Source organism: Cololabis saira, chromosome 10 (assembly GCF_033807715.1).
Source record: "Cololabis saira isolate AMF1-May2022 chromosome 10, fColSai1.1, whole genome shotgun sequence".
NCBI lineage: Eukaryota > Metazoa > Chordata > Actinopteri > Beloniformes > Belonidae > Cololabis > Cololabis saira.
This window is the reverse complement of record NC_084596.1, coordinates 12,291,232-12,318,068: the sequence shown is the minus strand read 5'-3', so window position 1 is coordinate 12,318,068 and position 26,837 is coordinate 12,291,232. Positions and strand designations below refer to the sequence as shown.

Below are 26,837 nucleotides of genomic sequence, written 5' to 3'. Positions count from 1 at the left end.
GTCCCCATGTTGTGCAAGTTTATGCTGAAATGTACACCACTACCGAGAGCACTATATCACTGGTGCATGCAGAAAGAAATTGAGATACATCTTATAGTTGATATTGTTTTAAAAAGACAGACAATTATGTCTTTTTTAATGCACTCTGGAACCATTGTGTTGCAATAAGGACCTGTTACTGATTTCACCTCCAAATAAACAGCCCTGTGATAGACAGGAGACCTGTCCAGGGTGGAGCCCCTGCTTCCCACCTGTAATGAGCTGGTACAGAATCCAGCAGAGGGATGGATGGATGGATGGATGGATGGATGGATGGATGGATGGATGGATGGATGGATGGATGGATGGATGGATGGATGGATGGATGGATGGATGGATGGATGGATGGATGGATGGATGGATGGATGGATGGATGGATGGATGGATGGATGGATGGATGGATGGATGGATGGAAGGAAAATGGATGGATGGATGGATGGATGGATGGATGGATGGATGGATGGATGGATGGATGGATGGATGGATGGATGGATGGATGGATGGATGGATGGATGGATGGATGGATGGATGGATGGATGGATGGATGGATGGAAGGGTGGGTGGAAGGAAAATGGATGGATGGATGGATGGATGGATGGTTGGATGGATGCAGTACTCGAGTTGTAAAAAAAAATCAGGGGGGATGGTGGATTTTATCATATGGGGACAGATAATTTGTGCTGATTACAAATAATATAATATATTACAAATAATAGCAGTGACCAAAACAGCTGCAGTGGAGTTTGCATGTTCTCCCCGTGTTCCCTTGGGTAGCTCACATTAGCTACCGTCACAAAAACATGCAGCAGTCCTGGGCTATACATGCCCCCTCTGGCCAACCCGGGCGCCAGATGGGTGGGGAGGATCCAGCCGGAATAACGTGATCCTTCCACGCGCTATGTTCGGCCAGAGAAACCCCATCCTGTCTGGTGAAAAGATGCGGCCTGCTCACTCCTCAGGTTAAGGAGACCTGAGCTCAGTGCAGAGCCCTCCCAGGGTTGGTAGAGGATGGCAATGCCCAGGACTGTTAGGTAGGAGCACTGGGTGATGAAATGGGTAAAAAATCCGGGATAAAAATATTAGAAAAAAAAAAAATCCACTGGGTTTACATCAAATACATCAAAACACAACAATAAAAAACATTTTTCTGAACTTATCAATATGACTCTGTCCTTCACAGGATAAGTAAAATGGATCACTGCAAAAACTCAAAATCTTAACAAGAATATTTGTCTTATTTCTGGTTAAAATGTCTAATTTTAGTAAAAAAATGTCATTACACTTAAAACAAGACTCGTCACTGGAAAAAACAAAAAATTTCACCTGTTTCAAGTAGATTTTCACTTAAAATAAGTAGAAAAATCTGCATGTGGAACAATATTTTATTGCTTGTAATGAGAAGATAAATCTTGTCCCATTGGCAGATTTTTCCTACTTATTTCAAGTGAAAATTTACTTGAAACAGGTGAAAATTGTCAAATAAGTTATTTTTCTGGTGTTTTTTATCTGGTGATGACTCTAAATGTTGAAATAGCAGTAAAACCACATTCATTGATGAAATAAGGGATGGAAAGGGGGGATGGCAGTTTTACAGGGGGGGTGATTTGGACCGTTTTTATTTCAGGGGGATGCCATCCCCCCTCACCCCCCCCTCAACTCGAGTACGGGGTGGATGGATGGATGGATGGATATGATAAAGACACCAACTGAATTTAAAAGGGGGAGAGATATTTCCGCATCCAGTAACCAGTCTGCTGTAGTTCCTCCTCCTCGCCACAGGGCGGCGGTAGTTCGAAGCACGAACCTTGACACAAACAGGGAAGGGTCGCGCTTCCTTTTTTCTAGTATTATGAACGATTATGAATGAAAGTCGGTTTGATGTTTCCCCTGAACCTACAAACGTGTGATTATTAATAAGGTTGTCATTGCGAGCCGAGGGCAGCTCGTATAAACTAGTTCACCATGTCTGCCAGCGCTGTTTACGTCCTGGATTTGAAAGGAAAGGTAAGCTAACGGTAGCCTCGCTAGCGCGGATTATGATGTGGCTTAAGGGCTGATTTATGGTTCCGCGTCACACGGACGCAGAGCCTACGTCGGTGTACGGTGCGCGTCGCTGCGTACCCTCTGCCGTAGGCTACGCCGTCGATTTAACGCAGAACCATAATTCAGGCTTTAGCTGCACCTGCGGCATCACGTCCTGCTGCAAACGTTTAACTCAAGTTCAAGAATCTCCAAATAAACTGTTTTGATCCATGTTTGGACAACAAAAGTGTGTGTGGCTATGGCTATGATGAAGTAAAAAGGTGAAATCTCCCCGAGTAATGGTCAGGTGATCCTCGGGTTTCAAAAGGTCTCAATACTGAAATGCAAAAGTCCACCTTTGTCACCTGTAAATGTACAATTTTAGGTTTTGTATTTTAGAAGCAAAGCCCTTTACTGAATCAATACAGGAATCTGATTAATTAGGCTCAGATTTTACCCAGTGGACGTGGTTTTAAATGTGTGAAGCACCGAGCAGAGCTACAGTATATCCATCTGCAGAGAGGATAATTGGGACTAACCTCCCATCTATCCAGGACCAGGACCTGACCCCTCACACTCAGGACACAGTCTGTTTGAACTCCTCCCCTCTGGACGGCGCTACAGAGTTCTGTACCCCAAAACCTCCAGACACAGAGACAGTTTCTTCCCCCAAGCTGCTGCTCTGATGAACTCTCATCACTCAGAGTCTCAGAGTAATCAATCAATAACTGTGCAATAACAATAATAATTAAAAAAAAAGCTGCAAGCAGCGATGAACGGGCCCTCGCTCCAATAAAGGTCAACAACTCAAAACCGAGTCCCATGACACCACCCACGAGTCTTTATGTCAAATCATTCAAAAGTTATGGCAGAAAGTAGGAACTATCAAATATGGACCAATCAGATGAAGGGGGCCCGCGCTTTTTGGCGTCTATCGTCGCCACGGTAACACTTTTGACTGAGAAAAGTAATGCGCATCGTCGCAGGATGGAGACGCACATTTAAAAAATGTTTTTCTTCTTTATCCCTGGTTTTTTCCCATTATATCACCCAGTGCTCCTACCTAAGTGACAGTCCTGGGCATTGCCATCCTCTACCAACCCCGGGATTCCCTACACTGAGCTCAGGTCTCCTCCTTAACCTGAGGAGTGAGCAGCTTCTTTTCACCAGACAGGGTGGGGCTTCTCCGGCCGGACGTAGCGCGTGGAAGGATCACGTTATTCCGGCCAGATCCTCCCCACCCCATCTGGCGCCCCGGTTGGCCAGAGGGGGCATGTGTAGCCCAGGACTGTTGCATGTTTTTGTGAGGGTAGCTCACATTAGCTACCCAAGGGAACACGGGGAGAACATGCAAACTCCACACAGAAAGGCCCTTTCTCCAACCCCACCCAGGGTGTGGGCACTACCAGCTGCGCCACCATGCCCCTGAGACGCACATTTTGATGTATAACACACCTGGGTGCATGTTACGGTTCGGGCCGTATTAACGGCCGAAGGAATGGCATAAATTGCGCCAAAATTACACGATTAATTCAAAATGGCCGACTTCCTGTTCGGTTTCGGCCATGGCGCCAAGAGACTTTTCTTTAAATTGCCACATGATACAGGTGTGTAGCGATTTTCGTGCATGTACGTCAAACCGTGTTGTGGGGCTTGAGTCGCAAAGTTTTTCCAGGGGGCGCTGTTGAGCCATTAGGCCACGCCCATTAATGCAAACCATTAAATATCAAATTTTTCGCCAGACCTGGCTTGTGTGCAAAATTTGGTGACTTTTGTGGCACGTTTAGGGGGAAAAAAGGCCCCCCTTTTGTCGGACGAAAAACGTAAATAAAAACGAAGAAAATAAAAACGAGAACAATTCCTACAGATACAATAGGGCCTTCGCGCTGTAGTGCTCGGGCCCTAATAATAATAACAACCACAATCATATACTGTAACAATGCACCTTTCATTATCCATATCTACCTCATACTGCTGCACCTTTCACTTTTCTTAAAACTGTATATATGTAAATAAGAGCCATTCGTCTATTTGTTATGTACAGTGAGCAAAATAACCTGAGTCAAATTCCCTGTCTGGCATGTTCAAACTTGGCTAATAAACCTGATTCTGATTCTGAAATCTCAAATGATTCTGATATCGTAATCCTCTGAATGCAGTGGAGACACACACCTCACACTTCAGAAACAGGAAAAGAATGTGGAGGACAATGGAACTGGCATACGTATCTTTCATAACACATTATAAAGGAACACATTTTGCTGCAGTTGTAGACGCTGGTCTTCTCTATCTGAACTCCAGGTTGAGCTCTGTTTGTTGCCATGTTCATAAGTTGTAAAAGTGTGCAACATATGGGTGGGGCAACTACCTGGACACTCCTCTTTTAGTGGTTATTGTGGTTATTCTGACAAGAAAACGTAAACATCAAAATAATAAAATTATTATATTGTCACCACACACTTGAGAATGGTTGTGAGAATCTGCTCCTTAGCCCATGGTCTCACAGTTATTGGGGTCAAAATTGGACCTAAAAATCATCCAGTTTGTAGCTAGCCTAGAGGAACATTTTAGGGAAGAAAATATTCAGAAAAGTACTTAGTACTTGCAATAGGATTAAAATCCCACATTTAAAAAAACATTATAAAAAAAACAGCACCCAGCATAGCTACATTATATTACATCAGTCCACAGTTTAGTAGCAGGTACATTCCGACCAAACTATAATTTAGATGAACACACATTGTATCGTTTGACATCATATCAACTTAAGGCAGCATTCCTACAAGGGGGGGATAGAAGCAGTAAAAATTCCAGTGAAACATATCATTCTCAAAAGATTATGGGGTTTATGTTGGCAACAAAAGACCAAATTAATTGTGTGAAAAATACCCATGTGAAGGATTGAGCTATCCATTTACCGATATTTACAAGATATTCGGGACTTAGTAATTAAGATGCAATTGATAATATAGAAAGGACATCACACAATTTTGTTATTTATCAGCATATGTAGTTACTAAGTATTAGTAAAGTTGCAGAAAGGCGGAGGGGGTCTCCATGGTGATGAAAGAGCATACCATTTAGGAAGATGTTGATGTAACCTTTTCTTATCCAAGAACTAGTGAAGATCATAACCAGCCTTAAAATGAAAGGTCAATCAGTGTTTGAGCAACACTCCTGTATGCAATGGTTTCATTCAACTTGATATAATATTCAGTTTCAAGTACCACTTTCGATTGATTGCTTACAGTGATGTAACATTTTTACAACAGTGTAATAGCATTCCACAATAAAACATGAATTAATTTCCTCAGAATTTATGCAGCATTGTATGTGTGCGTGTGGGTGTATTTTTTGTTCATTTTCTAGTGTGGGATATTTTATTTTATTTAGTTTTAATTTTAATTTTATTTATTATTATTTATTGCTGCTTATTATCATTATTATTTGTAGCTGGAAGTAGGTGGTTCGCACACCGGAATGTTATATTTTGATGTAATTAATGTGCCTGTGTAATCCCATGAGGGATGGGTCATTTAAATGTCCGACACGAAAATAAAATAATTCATTCAATTGTATCTACAGTATCATGTTGAACACTTGATGTCTGATCCTTTCAGGTTCTGGTGTGCCGAAACTATCGGGGAGATGTGGATATGTCAGAGATTGAGCACTTCATGACCCTCCTGATGGACAAAGAGGAGGAGGGAACTCTCTCTCCAATCCTCGCTCATGGCGGAGTCCGTTTCATGTGGATCAAACACAATAATCTCTACTGTATCCTTATTTTAAGTGGATTGTATACTGCCTTCCAAAAGTATTTCATAGTTGGTGCATTACAGCCTGCAATTTAATTAGATTTTTGTTCTGGTTCTATGTAACAGACCTATAAAGAATAGTCCGAGTTAGGGAAATTATGGAATAAAGAATAATGGAAAAAAGAAAACAGAAGCTTGTTTTGAAAGGAAATTCTAAGATAAAAACAAATCTAGAGCTTTGAAAATCTCATTGAGAAACATCCATCCATTTTTATAACTATGTAATCCTGTACAGGGCCATGAGGGTCTCATTGAGTAACATAATCTTTTGATAATAAAAAAAAGAAATGACACCACAACAGATTAGCCACAAGAGGGCCACCTATCAGAAGTGAGAAAGAAGGAGTTGAGCTCTTCACACAGCAAGGATCGCTGTATCTGTCCATAGGACTACTGTGAACTCTAGACTTTGAAGAAATTGATTTTATGGTACAGCTGCCGTAAAAAAGGCAATTTCATGGTGGGTGAGGTGTGGGAAGGAGTTAGGAAGCACATTTGGAGTTCATCAAAAGAAATTTGCAATACTCCCCAAAAGTATGTAAGAAAGTGCTCTCATCAGATGACACTGAAATGTAACTTTTTGGCCATCAAGAGAACTTTTCAGTCACCTCAAAAACAATATTCCCCGGGTGACACCATAGTGGTGGTAGGGAAATTCTTGAGTAAAAAAAAAACAAACATGTTTAGTCCGCCAGAGACTGGCATGGAGGTTCACCTTCCAGCAGGACTGGAGGCAGAAATAACAATAAGTATATTGTTAAAGCAGCCCTTGCATGGTTTAACAGGATGGATTTAAAAGTGCTAGTATGGCCTAGTCAAAGCCCAGACCCCAGTCCGGTAGAGAATGTGTGGTCTGACTTAAAGATCGCTACACACTACTGGAGCAGTTAAGCCTTGAAGAATTGGCAAATATCCCAGTGGCTCGATTTGTCAAGCTCACAGACATCGCCCAAGAGACTTGCAGCTGTAATTAATGCAGTTATTACAGCTTCAAGAGACCCCATAGGGTCCATTTAAATTACAGGTTGTAATGCAATAAAATTGTAAAAAATACTTTGGAGATGGGCTGTATTTTTACCCTAACTTGAGGTATTATTTTGTCCTGTGTGGTATAGATCTGTGTCTTGTAACTGAACTTAACTCACACCTTCAGTGGTTGCAACATCCAAGAAAAATGCCAGCGTCTCACTGGTTTTCTCCTTCTTGTACAAAATTGTTCAGGTAGGAATGAATGATCTGAAGCAATCCTAGTTCACGAAACAAACAAAACCTAACATTTACAGCAACATATTAACATATTTGTAAATCTCCGTTTTCGTTCCTCAGGTGTTTTCAGAGTATTTCAAGGAGCTGGAGGAAGAGAGCATCAGAGACAACTTTGTTATCATATACGAGCTGATGGACGAGCTGATGGACTTTGGCTATCCTCAGACCACTGACAGCAAGATTCTGCAAGAGTGAGTATCCGCTCAGCTGTCGTCTCACTTGGAATTACATTTAGATGCATTTATTAGAGATTTATAGTTTAAATTCAAATCTGAGGTCAAAATGAAGTCAGAATATATGTACATTTCTTTGCGCGTGTGTTGAGCGATTATTAAGGATTAGCTCACTGAGAAGTGGTTGATTCCAGTTCTACTGGAACTACAGAAAAACAGGGTGTAACAAGGTAAACAAAAGTGTGCTAGCTGAATCCTGGAACCAAGAAAGATTAAAGGTGGACAAATTAACATGATGGAAGGCTAGTGAAAAAGATGTTTAAAACTAATTACCTTTTACATCACATTTTGTTTTATCTGCAGCATAAGCCTGTAGTTTGGTATATACTAAGGTTTTGAGGTTTCTGTTTGATATGTTGACTGTCTGGTTGTGTGGTGGTTAATATTATCACCCCCACAGGAAGAATATTCCTGGTATAAATTTCATGTGGAGCCTTTCTGAGTGCCATTTCCATGTTCTCCCCTTGCTTGCTTGGGTTTCTCCGGATGCATCAGCTTTCTTCTACAGCCCAAAATCATCTACGTTTGACTGATTAGGGACTGACTGCACCTCTTAAGCCATTTTCACATAGCTATCACATGGCTATCCCATTCATTGTGTATGTGCTGCCTCCGCGCAAGGGCGCAGGGTCTGCCGCCGAGGTAGGCGGCGCGCATCAGGGCGCACGCCGCTGAGTTTGCGCGTCGGCAAAGGGCGCAAGTGGACGCACGCCGCGGGTTACCGCGCAAGACGCCCCAGGCTGCTGCTGCGAATTGAACATTTTTTAATTTCACCGTGCGCCCTGTGACGGCATCTCGGCGGTGTCCAATAGGAGAGAAGGTGCTGGAGGGAGAAAAGAAAAGTTGCAGCTTATAGATCAGAAACGATCAAGATGGAAGAAAGAATGATCTTGGCTGTGAGTCTGTGTGAGGAGCTGTGGGATGAGAGTGCAGGCCTATCGGGACATCAATAAAAAGGGACAAAAGTGGAGAGAAATCTCCCAGAATTTGGACATAGCCTACCTGGTGTGTTTAAAAGTGGTAGAAATGTGATATTCTTTTGCTCTTTTAACAATAAAATGTTAATATAAATATAAAATATAATATAGCATTTCCATGCCTCATATCAGGATCAATTGAACCATTTATCAATATATGATTATGAAACTTTTTTTCGGTCGCCAAGCAACTTGCAACAAATATGTACGCCAGGGTTCTCCAACCCTGGTCCTGGAGAGAAACTATCCAGCATGTTTTAGATGTCTCCCTGCATGAACACAACTGATTCTAATCAAGGGTTGTCATTAACTTGTCATCAAGGTCTGGGCAGTTCTGTTGTTGACACAGCTCCTTGTATCATGGTGTGCTGAAGCAGGGAAAGATCTAAAACATGCTGGATAGGTGCTCTCCAGGACCAGGGTTGGAGACCCATGCGCGCCCTGCTCTGCCCCCGACTCTGCGACGAGTCTGCACCGAATCTGCGCCCACTTGCAGCCACCTTGCGCCCACTCGCTGCCGGCTCTGCGCCCACCTGCGCCGAGTCTGCGCCACCCCGTTGGTGTTCCCGCGTTCTATGTGAAAATGGCTTTAGTGTGAGCGTGCATCTTCCAGTTAGGGATGTGGTGGACTGACGACCCATCCAGGGCGTTCCCCTCATCATGCTCAGTGACAGCCGGGATAGGTTCAAGATCAAACAGCAGTATTTTATCCTTGATGTGAACAAAAAAAACAGTACACACGTGTGACATTAGAAACACTTAGAAGATGTCCTAAATGGCCTGAAGATTCATGGTGAATATTTTATACGTTTTTTTCTTATTTAAATCCCCACTTTCATCATTTCTTAGTCTTAATCTCTTTTCCATTTACTCTCCTTTTAGTTTTTCTCTACATTTTTAGTAACTTCTATTAATTCTCCTCTTTTTCTTGAATGTGTTGGATACTGCGTTCATTTTGAAAGTGCAGCTTTCCAACTAAGTTTCACTTAATCTTTCACATTATTGGTACTTTTAAGCATTAGTTTTCCCGTCTTGTGACCTTTCTCCCGTCATGTCAGTGTGTCTGCAAGTCAAAGAAGTTATTGTCTTCCTCATTATGATATGGAAATAACCGTTTAACCTCACGGGACTGTGACTGAAGCAGATATGTAGCAGGCTAACTCTGGATTTTCCCTCTGAGTTCTTTGAGTGCAGCAATAAGTCAGAAAATCCTCCCTTGTAACCATGGGAGTCTGTTCTTCTTTGATGCTTTCTGGGAACACATCACTGCAGACAGTTCATTTCCTCTTTTTTTTAAAGCGTTTCTTCAGTGTTTACTTTTCCTTTTTCTTGTTTTTTGTGTTTGTGTCTCAGGTACATAACACAGGAGGGACACAAGTTGGACACGGGCGCCCCGCGACCCCCCGCCACAGTCACCAACGCCGTCTCCTGGAGGTCAGAAGGCATCAAGTACAGGAAGAATGAGGTTTTCCTGGACGTCATTGAGTCAGTCAACCTCCTGGTAGGAACTCCTTATTTAAAAGGCCTGTGTTGCTCAAGGAATGCCAGTAACAGTGATTGTAAACTTCCTCCTCATTTGCGTCAAAGTACGCTCGGTGTCAAGCTAGTTGATCTTGAGACTTTCTCTCCGGGATTTCATTATGTGGCTAACACCTTTTTTTGATGAGTTTCTTTGTTTCTCTCTGACCTTTTGGCACTTTATCTTTACTTTCTTTTGTCTTTCAAACTTTATCATGTAGGTCAGTGCCAATGGCAACGTGTTGCGCAGTGAGATTGTTGGCTCCATTAAGATGCGTGTTTTCCTGTCTGGAATGCCCGAGTTGCGACTGGGGCTCAACGACAAAGTTCTGTTTGAAAACACTGGACGTGAGTTCATGTTTGCAGCATTTCTGTTAATAAATGACTTGGTTATTAAAAAGTAACTTTTGCAAAGTGTATTACAACATTCGGTTAAATTTAATGAATTATCCATGGAACACTTCTTGGTATCTAGAGAAATCATCACTTTTTATATACAGGACTGTCTCAGAAAATTAGAATATTGTGATTTTCTGTAATAGAATTACAAAAACAAAAATGTCATACATTCTGGATTCATTACAAATCAACTGAAATATTGCAAGCCTTTTATTATTTTAATATTCCAGATCATGGCTTACAGCTTAAGAAAACTCAAATATCCTATCTCAAAAAATTAGAATATTCTGGGAATCTTAATCTTAAACTGTAAACCATAATCAGCAATATTAAAATAATAAAAGGCTTGCAATATTTCAGTTGATTTGTAATGAATCCAGAATGTATGACATTATTGTTTTTTTAATTGCATTACAGAAAATAAAGAACTTTATCACAATATTCTAATTTTCTGAGACAGTCCTGTAGATTATTTTGCTCATTTAGACACTTGTCCCTTCTTTTTTTTTTTCTCAATACAGGAGGGAAGAGTAAATCTGTCGAGTTGGAGGATGTCAAGTTTCACCAGTGCGTCCGTCTGTCTCGCTTTGAGAACGACCGCACCATCTCCTTCATTCCTCCTGATGGAGAGTTTGAGCTCATGTCCTACCGTCTCAACACTCACGTGAGTAATGTGTATGAACTACCAGCGTGGTTGGAAAAATGACACTGATAAATCAGAGAAAGGGACTGAAATGTGCGTCGGCTCAGGTACATTTCCAGTCAAGTTACATTAAAGTACAGAGTGTGTAGGATGCAGGGATGTCTAGTTGATATTATTGTGATAAGGTAATGTAACATGTTCGAATGAGACTTGAACTATTGCATATTTCTAAAATTGCAAAAACTAAACAATTCTTATTTTTGTTGGGATCTGCAACTAATGGCTAATTTTATACTCTCTTAATCAATTAATTATTGAACAATTAATCCGCTAATTACATTTTGAATTCCAGAAGATTTTTTAAGGGATGTTCCAACTAAAGAAAACAGTGAAAATGATTTGTTTAGTTAAAAATATGCGATTTATTAAACTTGTGTAATGAACCAACTACTCTTAAAACAATAAAAAACAAACCCTTTTATGACCTTGCTGTCGTCGCCAGCAGGATTTGGCGGAGTGCTTCTCATAACTATAACTCCCAGACAGTTTAAGATGTAGAGTAATGTATAAAACCTACGGAAGTGAAAGAGGACAAAAGGTTAGTTGGTGTGAGCACACAAAAGGTTTTAACAAGCTGGAGGTGCATGCTGGACTGAAAACAGCAAATGGCCCAGTGTGTCAGGTACTGCGATGTCAGTTTTGGTGGAGATTGTCATTTGTGTCGTCCAGAATAGCAGCCACAAACCAAACTTAAGTCAGAGGTGTCTGTTTATCAGTTCACAGTCATCATTTCTTGGTCTCCATGGTTGTTACTGTGACTCCTGTGCATGTATCCTGTTGACCGCAGGTTTGTCACGGCCACTCTGCTACTCGTTGCTCTTTGCAACGCTCATAGGTCTGTTCTTGGGAAGATCAGATCCATCTAGGGCTGGGCGATATGGACCAAAAGTCATATCTCGATATTTTCTAGCTGAATGGCGATACTCGATATATATCGATATTTTTTTCTGTGACATAATTGGGGTTTCCCCCAAAGCATTATAGCATAGCATCTCTGTTAGCTTCATTTTTTCTGAGGCAAACCCTTAAAAAAACAGTCAGTTTTAATACAAAGCCTCGTGCCAAATGTCACGCAGGTTCCTTTATTAACAGAGGTCTGCACAATATCAAAATGTATAAAACAAATGACATAAAAATAAACTGCCTGCATATATAGAATAAAAATGCATCTTGAATAAAATAAAACAAATATCCCTTTCCTGCATAACAATTAAATTAAAATACACTGTGCAATTAATACAATGTAGACAGTAACAGGCAGACTTTTCCACTGAGGTTGACAGTTGTGCAAATAACAAAACATTTGTGCAAATCTCAAATAAAACATTTAAGTCAATTTGTCACAAAATAAGCTATATCAAAATCATAAAACATTTTTTTTTTTTTAAACCGATATAAACGATATTGTCTCGTAACATATCGCGTTTGAAAATATGTCGATATATATTAAAATCTCGATATATCGCCCAGCCCTAGATCCATCCATCCCTAATCTACACCCACATTCCTGTTCAGGGTGACAGGGATTTGCTGGAGCTTGTACGACCCAGACAAGACGGGGGTAAACCAGGTACCCAGAGAAAATGGTGCTAACTGCCAAGCCACCGTGCTGTCTCTCAGAGAGTCTCTTCCTTTCATTTTATTTACATTTTTCCTTTAAATTCTCACCTGAATTACATAAAACATTCAAGAAATTGCAAGAAGTCCAATTCATACTGTAAAGGTTGCTAGTGTTCTGAATATTGCCCTAAATAATAATCAAGATTTTGCCTTTATGTTTTAACATTCTTCTGGCATTATCAAGCAGCCTTACTTTAAGGAGATCTTTCGAAAATATGATACAAGAGTTCAGTGCTTAACATGTTATTACACATAAGCAGTTCAGAGAAATATTGTTCAAGCACAGAGGAAAACAGTGTGAATCAAAGCAGAAAAGTAACAATTGATGTTAGGGCTGCTTTGATTGATGTAATTTTGGTCCTTAATAAACGTTTGCACTCCCTACCATTTAACAATGGTCCCAAAGTTGTTTTAACTTCAGAGTAATATGATTGTAAGGGTTTCAGACTATTACCATGTTTTAGTCTGATAGTGATGCTTTAGTTATTCCAACTGTAATATTATTGACATTGGGACTTTACTGAAAAAAATGACTAGGGTGAAAATTCAGACACAAAGCCCACAGACAGGTTTATGATAATGATCAAATATCGTGTTTCTGCATCCGTTCACCACTTTTCACGTAATAAAAGTTACATGCACACCTTACTGGGGCAAAACACGGTGGCTCAGGAGTTAGCACTGGTGCCTCACAGCAAAAATGTTGCTGGTTTCACTCCTGGCCCTGACAGGAGTCTTTCTGTCCACAATTTGCATGTTCTCCCCGTGCTTGCATGGGTGTCCTCCAGGCACAGTCCAAATGCATGCATGTTAGGTTAATGGACCTTTCAAAATTGCAAAAGATCCAGGACTGTTACTTAGGTAGGAGCACTGGGTGATAAAATGGGGGGAAAAAAACGGGATAAAAATAAATTTAAAAAAAAGAAAAAAAATTGCAAAAGGTGTCTCTGCGAGTTTGCGTTGTTGTTTGTATACAGGACTGTCTCAGAAAATTAGAATTGTGTATTCTGTAATTAAATTACAAAAACAAAAATGTCATACATTCTGGATTCATTACAAATCAACTGAAATATTGTAAGCCTTTTATTATTTTAATATTGCTGATCATGGCTTACAGCTTAAGAAAACTCAAATATCCTATCTCAAAAAATTAGAATGTTCTGGGAATCTTAATCTTAAACTGTAAACCATAATCAGCAATATTAAAATAATAAAAGGCTTGCAATATTTCAGTTGATTTGTAATGAATCCAGAATGTATGACGTTTTTGTAATTGCATTACAGAAAATCACAATATTCTAATTTTCTGAGACAGTCCTGTATATGTGGCCCTACAATAGACTGGCGACGTGTCCAGGGTGTATCCCTGCCTTTCACCTGTCATGAGCTGGGATTGGCTCCAGCAGACCCCCGTGAGCCTGTACAGCAGTGTCTCCCAACCTGGGGTCCGGGCCCCCCCTGGGGGGGCGCCAGAGATATCTGGGGGGGCGCGAAACTTTGTCTGCTTTGAAATTATGCAGTTTTAAAAATTATATTTGCGAATGAGTCATTCATAAGACATTGTTAGGAATAATTTATGAATGTCTTGAATATTTTTTGTGTTTTTTATACACTGGTGACAAACACAGGAAATGATTTAATTCCTTATTATTATATCATTACTCAACATTTAATCTACTCCGACAGGTTGTTAAAGGAAAAATAAAAAAAAAATGTTGGTCTCATATTAAAAGAGACATTTTTCAGAAATATTTGTGTCCTCTTGTGCGTATTTTATACATTGGTGACATTGGAGAAAAACAAAGTCATATGTATAGAGAGTAAACCAAAGAGAAATGTATCAAAAAAACATTATTAATGTTCATTTTTTTCAATTAAAGACTATTTTGGTGCTAGTACATACGGGTCGGGGGGCCTGGCTGGTCTTAGACACAAGTAGGGGGGGAAACAAGGAAAAAAGGTTGGGAACCACTGCTGTACAGGATTAAGCGGGTATAGAAAATAGATTTACAGGACGGCAGGCCACAATTTACAATTTCCCAACCGTCTTATATTCAGCCACTGCTAGTTTTGTTGAATTGGCAGCAAAAAGATGGTGTCAGTGGTGCTGATAATCTTATCTACACATGGGAAAAATACGGTCCAGGTGCAGCCTGTGCTTCAGAACAGATTAGCCCTCCGTACATAAAAATGATACATCGCAAACATCTATTTAAAAAAAAAAAAAGAAGCATATTGGTAAAGATTCTTCTGGAAATTAAAAACAGTCTACAGTTTATATTGTCATGTTACTTGAATACAGCAAAAAGTGCTGTCCAGAATCAGCTGAGTGACTAAACTGCAGTAATGGATCAACTAGTGCTGGATGTTTAAATCCTTCTATGGAGGAATGCTTCAGAAAAGATTGAAGTTGACAATGTAACAACTTTAGAACTTTAAAACACATTTACATATATACAACATCTCACACCTGGATGAATTTCAGCCTGATTTTAAAGCTTTCATACAACTGAGTCAGCCCTGTTGAACTTTTATAGCAACATTGCCTTGCCGGTAGCTGCAGGTAACCAACCTGTTTTGGTGCTCGTGTTGTTCAGACAGTCCTTTTTTTTTGTTTGCAGCTCTAACATCCCAGGCACATCGCTTAAGTGGTTTAGCTCTTATTTAGCTTCTTATTCTTCTTATTTGACTTCTCCTAATGTGTTCTCCCTTTTTGATCCAATGCCCTTTTTTCTATATTTACTACCTTTAATCAGTCATTTTCAGAATCAAATGATCTTTTCATTGTTATGCAGATGATTTGCAGATATTTCTGCGTCTGAATCCTACTGACTGTGATACACTAAATTCTTTGTAATTCTGTTAATGGTATAAAAGCTGTTGCTGTCACAAAATGTTATGTATGTGAATGAGGAAAGAACAGAATGAATTATCTTCTACCCCATATCTTAATTTGTGTTACCATGGTACCTTGGCTCTGTACATTAAACCAGTTGTTAGAAATTTTGGAGCTACCCTTGACTGTAGACTTAAGACTACTGAACAGATCAACAATGCTGTAAAGACAGGCTTAATCCAGCTTTGTCTTTTGGCTAAAGTTAAGGTCTTTCTTAACAGGGAGGATCTGGCAGTTAACACATTTATCGGCTCAGTGGTTGATTTACTGTTATGCACTTTATTTTGGTCTCAGCCAAACATCAATCGGATTAATTCAGCTTGTTCAGGATGCTGCTTTTCATCGAATGCCCCCCAAGACATGGGCAGATTTTGTTGCAAATATTTGACAATTCTCACCTAAAATGAGAAAGTCCAATACCCCTACACAAATGTAAAGGGTCTACAGTAAATGGATGGAAAATGGACGAAAAATCATGTAATTTGTATCATGAGCCACACATACTGTAATTTCCATGTTTTTTCATGGAAATGAAAGTGTTTTTCAATTTTTTTTCATGTTTTTTGAAGCTCCTACTAGTTGAGTCTGGTAGAGTGTGAAACTAGTAGTAAACCAAGATTTTCTTACAGGAATAGCCACATTTTAATATAAAATGCCTTTTTATGACTATGACTAAAGTTACTTTATATGAAGGTGGAGTGTCTTAGTTTTTCTACATATTTGTATGTAGAAAATGTACGTTTCTTTTGATGCTTTCCTGAATCTCTTTCCTGAATCCCTCCTTTTATTGAACACTTTGCTTTGAACTAAACTCAATTGTTGTTTTCTTTCCTTTTATTTGTGTTAAATTTTAACGACCGAAAGTATTTGGGTTGGCTGTTTTCTATCTTGATGCATCAGCAGAGAATAGTGTTACATAATCAAATAGTGTGTAAAGTGCCTCCCATGCTTTTCACAATCTGGTTTTACCCAGATTTTCTGTGCAAAAACATGGATTCCTCTCAAATCAAATGACTATTGCCCAGTTTTGTTGATTGCAAGTAGTTATAGAAACAAATGAATTTACATGCTTTTCTTACATGTTCTGCTGTAGTAATAGCAGCTGGTGCCCACCAGGTGGCGACTATGACACGTTGTTTAAACTGGCATGATTGCAAAAAAAATGTAGAATTGGATAATTGTTGTAAGTGAATCTTGTTTGATTTTGTGTCACAGGTGAAGCCCTTGATCTGGATTGAGTCAGTTATTGAGAAGCACTCCCACAGCCGCATCGAGTACATGATTAAGGTGAGTCGCTTTTTCAGGATGTGCATTAGCAGCAATTCTTCAATAAATGACAAAGGCTGTCAAACGCTGCTCCAATGGTTTCTGTTAAAAAAAGCAAAGACAAAAGCAACAAACTATTAGGCTTTGATGCAGCTCATAGTCATAGTATTCTGTAGTGATTATCCGAATTATTATGTCATTCATCATGTTGTCAAGCATGACAATCCCAACCGTGTAGTACTAATGTTGAACAAATATAAAAGTCCTGATTCAATACTTTGCTTAAGCTGCACATCGCGTTAAACTCGACCTGCTTGTTTTGTTCCTTAGGCAAAGAGCCAGTTCAAAAGGCGCTCCACAGCCAACAACGTGGAGATTCACATTCCTGTGCCAACGGACGCCGACTCACCCAAATTCAAGACCACAGTGGGCAGCGTGAAGTGGGTGCCTGAGAACAGTGAGATCGTCTGGTCAATCAAGTCGTTCCCTGTGAGTACGAAGCATGACTCACGAGTTTCATAGTGACATGCACAAAAGACATGGAAAACTCATGGTTGTGTGACAGTTTTCACATTGAGAATCCAAAGAAATGCTGACGAATTCTGTTTTATGTATGTATGTATGTATGTATGTATGTATGTATGTATGTATGTTAGGGATGGGCGTATGGACTAAAAAATGTATAACGATAATTTCTGGCATTTATCACGATAAAAATTACGATTAAAAAAAATACCAATACAAAAACGTCATCAACGGGAATTCTTTCTTTCTTTCTTTCTTTCTTTCTTTCTTTCTTTCTTTCTTTCTTTCTTTCTTTCTTTCTTTCTTTCTTTCTTTCTTTCTTTCTTTCTTTCTTTCTTTCTTTCTTTCTTTCTTTCTTTCTTTCTTTCTTTCTTTCTTTCTTTCTTTCTTTCTTTCTTTCTTTCTTTCGCTCTTTCTTTCTTTCTTTCGCTCTTTCTTTCGCTCTTTCTTTTTCTTTCGCTCTTTCTTTCGCTCTCTTTCTTTCGCTCTTTTGTTCTCTTTCTTTCGCGCTCTCTTTCTTTCGCTCTCTTTCTTTTGCTCTTTCGCTCTTTATATTTATATATATATATATGTATGTATATATATATATATATATATAGTGTGTATGTATAAAAAATCATCATTCTTCCTGAAAGGTTTATCAATACTTTTGATTTGACATTTAAGAGCTTTTTTTGAAACTTGTCACAGGGAGGAAAGGAGTATTTGATGCGAGCTCACTTTGGTCTGCCAAGTGTGGAAGCTGAAGACAAAGAGGGAAAGCCACCAATCAGTGTCAAGTTTGAGATCCCGTACTTCACCACCTCAGGGATCCAGGTATATTCCAGCCACACGTGACCTCTGGGAAAATATAATTCCCCAAATAGTTTGTCAGAACCTGTGCACAGAGGTTTTTCTTGCAAGAACGTTAACTACAATCTTGTCAGTCTAACTGTTTATCATTCCTCCATAACAAACCTGGGAGCAGATTTAAATGAATGGTGCTTATTTGCACCTACTGTTTGATGATTATACTGGACTTAGAATTCTTGGTATGTATACACGGTCCACATCTGCCCTCCTTCCAGAGAGCAGGAATCTAAACAATTTGGCCAAAGGGGGCAGTAAGGGAGCACTGTTCAACTCTGTTTGTGACTGTTGAACCATCCAGAGAGTAACTGCTCATCAACTTGAACTTGGCCCTCTGCTATTATCGTAATCACAGTGATATGAAATGTCATTCCTAGTAACGTGTTAGTAGATTAATTGGATTTTGATTGTAATTCCCATGTGATAGAGGGAAAAGGTAATGTTTATATTTCATGTTTCCTTATGCTGACCACAGAGTTGCACAGATGGGCTACACTTACTGCATAATCACAGTTGTACTGTGATTATATGTGTAGCAACACAGCACAAAATTAAGGTTTCCCGTGTCCTGGTGAGTGGAAACGATGCTCACCTCGTTTGGAAAATATCATATTATTGCTTCAGAGGAAAAGCAGTGTTTACCACAGGTACATTTACATAATTGTATTCCGGGTTTGCCATTCGTTAAAGGTGATTTAGCGTACATTTTTATTGAGAGCCACGGCTCTTGAAATATTTGTAAACATTTTAATGGATAAAATGCTGATCAAAACAGATTTAGAAGAAATTCTAGGGGTTTTATTGTTAAAATACTTACATTTAAGTATTTCTAAAGAAATCATATTAACAGTAAGAGGAAAAACGAATTATTTTCTATGGTCCTTCTTTATCATTTGAAATCCTTTAACTGGCGACATGCAGCTAAACTGTAATCTTGGTGAGTAATCAATAGAGCCAATAAAAATGAACACAAGTAAGATAACAAAATGATAGACTGACTACTGGTGCCTACCAAATCTTGTTTATGCGTTTATTGGAGATAAATAGTTGATGTAGCAGCACTTTTCTCCAGAACAAGTGCTTGCATTTTAATAATCAGCCCAACCTGTTTTTTTTTTTTTTGTGGGTGTTGAATGTTCCAAAGAAAAGGACGCTTTTCAATTCCATATAATCATTCAGTTTCTAATCTTGTGTCCAAAACAAGGAGCACATTTTTGGGATAAAGTTCTATGATGAATTTGCAGTTTATTCTCAACTCAACTCAATCTTTATTTATTTAGTACAGTTTAAAACAACCGAGGTGACAAAAGTGCTGTACATTTAAAAACAGCTGAATAAAAGGCATATATTACGAAGATAAAATAGATAGAATAAGACGAGTACAAAATACAAGAATACAATGGAATAAAAATTAAGAGTAAAATTATTAAAAAGTAGAATATGTTTGAAATAAAGTTTTGCCAATGAAATGTTTTTCCAGCCAACCAAAGCAACTGTCTCTGCCAGTGTAAACCAGTTTATCAAAACTTAAATTAACATGGGGAATATGTTTAAAACTTCATTATTTAAAACTCTGCCCACCAAACTCTAATTTATACAATGTTTAATACAGTTTTCTGTAAAAGTCATTAAAAGAGCTAAGAGGTCACATTTTCCAGCCTCCCCAGCATTTCCTATGATAGCCAAAACATTATTAAGTTCTGAAAACATTATGCAGCCCACTCGGAAATAAAGGGCAGAAAACGAAGGTAATTGAAATGCATGATACTTAATCAGAGGAGGCAATGTTAGATTTCTGGCCATTTTTCCAAAGTGAATTGGCAGTTGATAAAAAAAAAAGTGATCAATTTTTTCATCTCCTTTGCCCACACATTAAAGGGCAACTGAATGTAACTGGGGGAACGTCAAAGGCAGGATTTGACTGGATTGGCAATATTTTGGGATGAACGATTCCCCTACATTACAATCTGATATTTACAGTATTAGTTAGAACATTTCAGTAAACAAAGACAACATGATACCGTATATGACAGTATGTGGAAATGAGAAGCTAAATTCTTTTTTTGAGGAACCCACCGAAACATTATTATTATTTTTTTCAAATAGGGTTGTGTAAAAATGAAAATTATATGATGATGAATAAAATCATACATATGAAATACTTTTTACACACTTGTGTTTGCATCAGTTAAAGTCCTGTACCATAATACACCAAAAATGAACCAGTGTGGTCTCTGTAGATGTAATTTTGACTTTATCTTTGTCGTGGTGATAGATCCTCTTTTTTTGTGGTTTTCTGCAAACTTTAATGGCTTTAAAGCATCAAGTGTTTCCTGTTCAAATAAGTCTTGACACACCCTGGATGAGTTTCACTGCCTGTGTGATAAGCTAGAAATGACTCTTTGGCTTAAATTCCCGAAATTAACTTTCTTTTTTTAATATTTCTAAAGTTGCAACCAATAGTTGTAGAGTAACCAGAGCAAAAACATTTGTCATGAAAGTGTTATTGGGGAGGAAAAAAGATCATAGAATGATTGAACAAGTCTTTTAAAAGCAGATACGCATTACGTTTCCTCAAATACAGGCTTTTTCCTTTGAATGCTTTTTGTTCCAGTCACTATCAGTATGACTTATTTTTCCATATTGCCCTGGTTTGCTTATGGAACATGAACATACACGCTAACTCTTCATGCACTGTCAGATTAAAACAATTTCTTATCTTTGTACAACTTTCATTGTAAAAGATGTACATGCATGCTATTTGCATTAGCTCGCTCAAATCATGCAATGGGATTCAAAATGAATTAATCTTTAAATACAATACTTCCTACAAGCACGTCAACACCCACTTTTTTCTTTTTTCCCTCAAGAAAAAAACTTGACAGTGTAGTTTGGAACGATACGAAGCACGTTTGCTAGTTCCCAAGCTGTTTAAGTCATTCACTCTCCAACTTAGTGGTCTGTTTTTGTAACCAAAAGCAAACTTTTCTCATAGTTTTATTGACGGTTTACCCACTATCTCAGAGATGACCTAGCAAAAAAGCCATATTCCCATCAAACTCTTGTCTCAAGCCCGTAATGCTGTCCTTATTACAGGGTAGGAGCAGACCGAGTCTCACACTCTAATGCAGCCAGTGACACCAATCTCCACGTTTGAGAAGTTTAATTAGATGCATGTAAATATCAAAGCCTGAGAAAGTTCCTCTTAACGCTACCACTAAGTGTAGGGGAGGGCATATGTGAAGTATGTATGATGCACGTAGCTCCACCTTGTAAATTTTAACTAGAAATGGCAATAACCCCACACGTTGGCCGAGCGACTTTTTAGAGCAGAACTGTTGTGTTTTCAAACGTTGCCTCTGTAGGCGAGAGAGGCCGAGCAAGTTGCCAGAGAGTTTTTGGGCAAAAGCATCTACCGAAAAGCCTGATAAATCCAGACCACACATGTAGTCTGTACTTACCAAACAAGATACTACAAACATCCTCCTTTTCCCTTCTCATCTTACAAGCCATAATGATATTTTGTGGAGGTCGGCCTTTGATGCCGTTTTGCTGACTACGTACCCACGGTCAGGCCAACTGCATGTTTGGGTGCAGGGTGCAAGAAGTGCTGTGCCTTGCAGACTTGGTGATCCCGTGTCTGTGTGTTTGTCGTCATGTCTCCGGTCACCACGACGCTCTCTCACTCTGACCTCACCGAGTCGTTGAAGGTAATAACAAGGCGGCCGGTGCAAAGGCCTCACCAGAGCCCTGCCGCCACTCGGCCCACAAATTCCTGCGCTGTTTACTCCTGGTCTCAGCTGAGAACTGCCATGATGGAGGCTTCGCAGGGCGATTTTTCTCCCAGCCCAGGAGTCATGTAGGCTCTGCCATGGCTGCGCTTTCATCGTGCGAGTTGCCGTTGGATGTTTTTTTTCCACGAAAAAGCTTGTGGGAAAGTTTTTGATCGCAGAAGCACACTGTGGCATGAAAGATATGTCAGTAATGAGCGTTGTAAGGCACATTTACGGACATTTCTAACACATGAATTGTAATATTAGATCCGTTTTGTCATTTATCTGAAGAAATAATTCATAATTTACAAACTGCAAAAGCACACGTTTCCTTAAGAGTTTTATTTCCTCGACCTTGTGCAATCGTGGTCAACAATGGTCATTGTGGCATAATGTTTTTTAAAAAGTTTTTTTTAGCGTTTATTCTGGGAACTCGGCTCTGTGGTAACACTCGCCTGCTGAAATATCGGTTAATGGCTTGTGAAAGTTGTATCTTGATTATGCTGATGTGCTTTTTTTTTTTTTTTTTTTACTTTTTTTTTTTTCCTTCCCTCCCAGGCCTTGAAAAATACAGTTATGCAAATGTACATAGTGTGTCCCTTGAAAGCTGTTCTTTAGCTGCTTCCTTCTTCTCACTGTGACTCATAATACTGCTTCCTCATCAACACTACTATTACTACAGGCTACAGCTGTAGTACTACTGATGTGTAGTAAGAGTACAAGAAGCCCACTTCACAACACATCTTTCCCCTGAATATTCAGCGCTTACAGCTTCACTAGGAATAAAGTAACATTATTGTGGCTTTAGGCACATTTACACAAAGCTTTACCTGAATGTTGTACTAGAGTCAGTTTTGTTACTTTGTCTAGGTAAATATCTCCTGTGTGTTTTCCTCCAGTGTGTTTTTGTTCTTTTTAAAGTCCAAAGACAAAGAGTTGAAAGGGAATTAAGGTTGCTTAATCTCCTGCAGATATGATTTTGTTGAACTTTTTAAACATGGAGTTTTGCCATCTTAGTTTCATGCTGTTAATGTTCTCCAGCCACCGTCTGCAGTTTAGAGTGCGAATAGAAAATGTGTAGGATGAAGCATTTTATACCATATGAAATTACATAATGTTTCTGCATTACTTGACACTTGAATGTCGGGCCGATCTATAGGCCTGTGTTGAAAAAAATCGATTTTCCGATTCTAAATCGATTCTCATATTAATTCCTAAAAATCGATTCTTATGTCTAAAGATCGATTTTTTTTATTTTTTATTTTTATTTTTTCTTCATCATTTTTTCCAGGTGAACTTTAATCCCAGTAGTCGGACACACAGTTTGTCATGACACTTCTGAAAAATGCCAGGTGCTTCATGGCAATATGTGTGTGCGTGGAGACAGAATAAATTAGATAAGCTAAAATGATTTGTTTACTGCATGAACTGTTGCAATTTCTTTCTTTTTTGCACTTTAAATGGATAGTGAAAGGCCTGTTTGACTTATTTATTTCTTAGTTATTTCACAATAATTATTGTGAAATTATTATTTCACTAGTTATTTGACAGTCATATAATTCAGGCAACAGCTCAAAAAACATTTTAAATAACACTAAGCCAAATCAATATCGAATCGAATCGTGATAATCGATTCTGAATATTAAGAATCGGAATCGGTATCGATTCTTGACATTTGAACCGATACCCAGCCCTACCGATCTACGATTATAAGAGATTGGGTTTAAAAAGGAAAACAAACAAAAAAATGACCAACTGTCTCTGTATTTAAGATATTCAGGCAACAACTTAGTTTTCTTCTCGTCTCCTTGCAGGTTCGTTACCTAAAGATCATAGAGAAGAGTGGATACCAGGCCCTGCCATGGGTGCGCTACATCACCCAAAATGGAGGTAGGTTAAGAGTTCACATGTACCGTACTTGTGCAGAGTGCCCATATGAGCAGGTATTAGGCAACAGTTGGGCAACGCAGTGCAAGATGGTGGGAACTAACCTTGCACAGATGCAGTTCTATGAAAAGGGATACACTGCAGAACAGTGGCAATGTGGCAACGTCCTGCCAAATGTGAGAAAGTGAACTTTCTTTTCTTGAGCTTCCCTGATCTTCATACAGAGATTACCAGTGTTGCACATGCTGGTCTTTTTTTTTTTGCTAATGTTGCCAGTAATTGCCAAACATCCTCATCTCATTTCCTTTGTGTTCCATTCATTCTGGGTGGAAAGCATCAGCCGCCCCCCCACTTGATTTCTCTTCAATTCCCTTTTTTCCTTGTCCATTTGATTAAAGATTGTCCATTTCCTCCCCAGACTACCAGCTCCGGACCCAGTAGGAGGCAGCGCCCCGGCCAGAATCGGGCAGGTGGAAATCAAGACGGGGTGGAGCTGAAGCCGCTAATGTGCCCTCGATGGCAGGTGGCAGTCATGACACCAGAGGACTGTCAGTATCTCCTTTTCTTGTTTTATTTCTGTATTGGTTAAAGCTCTATTCATGTATGATCAATGCAAATATCAGATGGAGCCGTCAGCTTGGTAAAGTTCAAAAAACAAGGAAGGCAGGAGTGACGTTTCCACCCACTCACTCACGGATGCCAGAGCTGTACACAATCTACCACAGAAGGTCAGAAGGTCTGAAAGAATGTTACAAAACTCATCTAAGGTTACTGTAATCACCTGCACACAGGTCAGCGACACTCAGTCCCACTATGATACTTTTTGTATTAAGCTGCTTTTTTTTTCTGCCACAATTCTTATTTGATGATTATTTGTATATATTTGTTACATGTTAATGAACTCATACACAGTGTTATTGGTTACAAAAAAAACAACACAAACTGTAAATCAAAGGAGAGGTTTTTCTTTTTATGTCATTATCTCCATGGGATGCCATTGTACATGCCAGAGCGAGGCCTTCCTGCTCAGCTATTGTGCTTTTTTTTTTCTTTTCTTTTTTCCAACTCTTGATGTTCAGCTTTGCAATTGAGTAAAAAAAAAAAAAAAAAAAAACTCTGCGCGGGAAGCACCCAGACACCTGCTTTCCTTTCCTCCATCTGTAAGCATAATATTTTCAATCATTAAATGTCTATTTAGGGAAAAGGTTCCATCATCGGCTTGTGTCATTTCTTGTGTCACTGCGATCACGAGTTTTATATTTACCACAGACCCGTGAGGGGAACCTGGGCTCCGCGTGGTCGTAGTAAAACCCCGGATGGGTCTTTTCCACTTCATTCTGGAGGTCTTTTTCAAACAGTGTGCCTCTTAATTCCCAGAGCCTCGTTATATCATAAGCAGCTGGGTGCAAGCGCTCCGTAAACAAGCAGGAGAACTGGAAAGGATATGACTCAAGCTGTGGTCAACGGTCGCAGACGTGTTCAAGAAATGTAGAATGGACGGCACAGACTAGTAATTGTTTGTGCCAAGCCGGGCTGCTGCAGCGGCGCTTGCATGAGCTCATCGCTTAAGTTTGTCCCGCAAGGCCACAGTTTCTAATCCAAACTCATGCGAGTAGTCGCTCCAAGCAGGTGCTGGAGGTTGGGGAGGCCACGTCACAGTGGCAGGCAGAGCTGGGTAGAGTAGCCAAAAATTGTACTCAAGTAAAAGTACTGTTACTTCAGAATAATATGACTCATGTAGAAGTAAAAGGTAGTCATCCAAATAATTACTTGAGTAAAAGTAAAAAAATACTTGGTGAAAAAAACTACTCAAGTACTGAGTAACTGTTGATTAACGTCTGATTTATTTTTTTAACACAACCATTCAAACAGACAAAAGTACAAAATAATCATCTTCAGGCAAATTAAATCAATAAAATAATAAAATAAATTAAAATTAATAAAAAATAGCTTAAATCAAAATAAAGTAAATTCAAGTACTTTAATAAATAATAAAATAATAACAGAATAAAAAAATTAATTAAGCACAAGTATCACAAAATTTCAAGCCTTTGTACTTTTCTTTTTTAACCAGGCAGAACTAGAACAAGCCCATGAACTCATAGAAACTCTGTTTGTGTTTGAGTCTGTGTAAATGTGACAAAACATGCAAAAACAAACGTTTTTCCCAAAGAATCACTCAGTGATATCATGAGATTGACGGGTACACGGATTAAAGGGATAAAAGAAAAGTAACGAGCTCAATTTAGCCTAATGTAGCGGAGTAAGAGTAACAGTTTCTTCTTCACAAATCTACTCAAGTAAAAGTAAAAAGTATAGTGATTCAAAACTACTCCTAAAAGTAGAAAATTTGCCAAAACTTACTCAAGTAAATGTAACGGAGTAAATGTAACTCGTTACTACCCACCTCTGGTGGCAGGGAAACGTAAGATTTGCTCCTTACAAGCTAAACGTGATTCAGTCACTTCTGTTTGTTTTGGCTTTTTCCTTATCGTCATTATCTTTATTTTATTTTTTTTTAACCTTTTTGGGCACACCTGCTTTTGTTAAAGCAAATGCCACCTGTTGAGAATGAAAGTCAAATATGAATCATGTTTTAAAGAGAAATCACCTGTAACCAAAAAATAAAAAACGAACAAAGAAATATGGCAATTGCATAACATTAATGTTATCTTAACCGTCTTCCCCCTTAATTTATTTTCCCTGGAACACCAGTGACTAATGTTGACATTTAAACATTACAGTAATACCAAATAAACTGTAATCCATCAATGATTTTACACTGAATGTGGTAGTTTTGATCAAATTGAATGCATGAATGTGCACATGTTTGGAGGCTTATTGTGTTTTTGAGATCACCGATCAGATCCGCAGGTATGAGGCTGGTAATAGCACCTACTCAGACCAGATTAGCTTTATCTTGTCTACATCGAGCTTTGCAGCTGTCTCGGGTTAAGCGGCCTCTAAGATAACGCTCTAGGTAACATGAAGGTCTGTTGGCTCTGGCATAATTGCACTTATTACTTGCACAATAACGTAAGCATCT

The 26,837-nt window shown here is 39.0% G+C and overlaps 1 protein-coding gene across 1 annotated transcript; it reads left to right on the top strand.

The window, feature by feature from the left end:
- The first annotated feature begins 1,853 nt into the window (after positions 1 to 1,853).
- Positions 1,854 to 25,000, top strand: ap1m1 (adaptor related protein complex 1 subunit mu 1). Its single transcript, XM_061731000.1, has 12 exons — positions 1,854 to 2,043; positions 5,682 to 5,838; positions 7,033 to 7,100; positions 7,206 to 7,336; positions 9,709 to 9,856; positions 10,095 to 10,221; positions 10,794 to 10,936; positions 16,707 to 16,778; positions 17,088 to 17,246; positions 17,973 to 18,098; positions 23,719 to 23,794; positions 24,210 to 25,000. Exons 1-12 carry the CDS (start codon positions 2,002 to 2,004, stop codon positions 24,230 to 24,232), a joined length of 1,272 nt encoding a protein of 423 aa, XP_061586984.1. The 5' UTR covers positions 1,854 to 2,001; the 3' UTR covers positions 24,233 to 25,000.
- The last annotated feature ends 1,837 nt before the right edge of the window (positions 25,001 to 26,837 follow it).

Coding starts and splice junctions, on each gene's coding strand:
- ap1m1 (XM_061731000.1), top strand. CDS start 2,002: ATGTCTGCCAGCGCTGTTTACGTCCTGGATTTGAAAGGAAAG. Junction 10,222..10,793: donor TCTGTTTGAAAACACTGGAC/GTGAGTTCATGT, acceptor TTCTCAATACAG/GAGGGAAGAGTAAATCTGTC. Junction 16,779..17,087: donor GCATCGAGTACATGATTAAG/GTGAGTCGCTTT, acceptor TTTGTTCCTTAG/GCAAAGAGCCAGTTCAAAAG.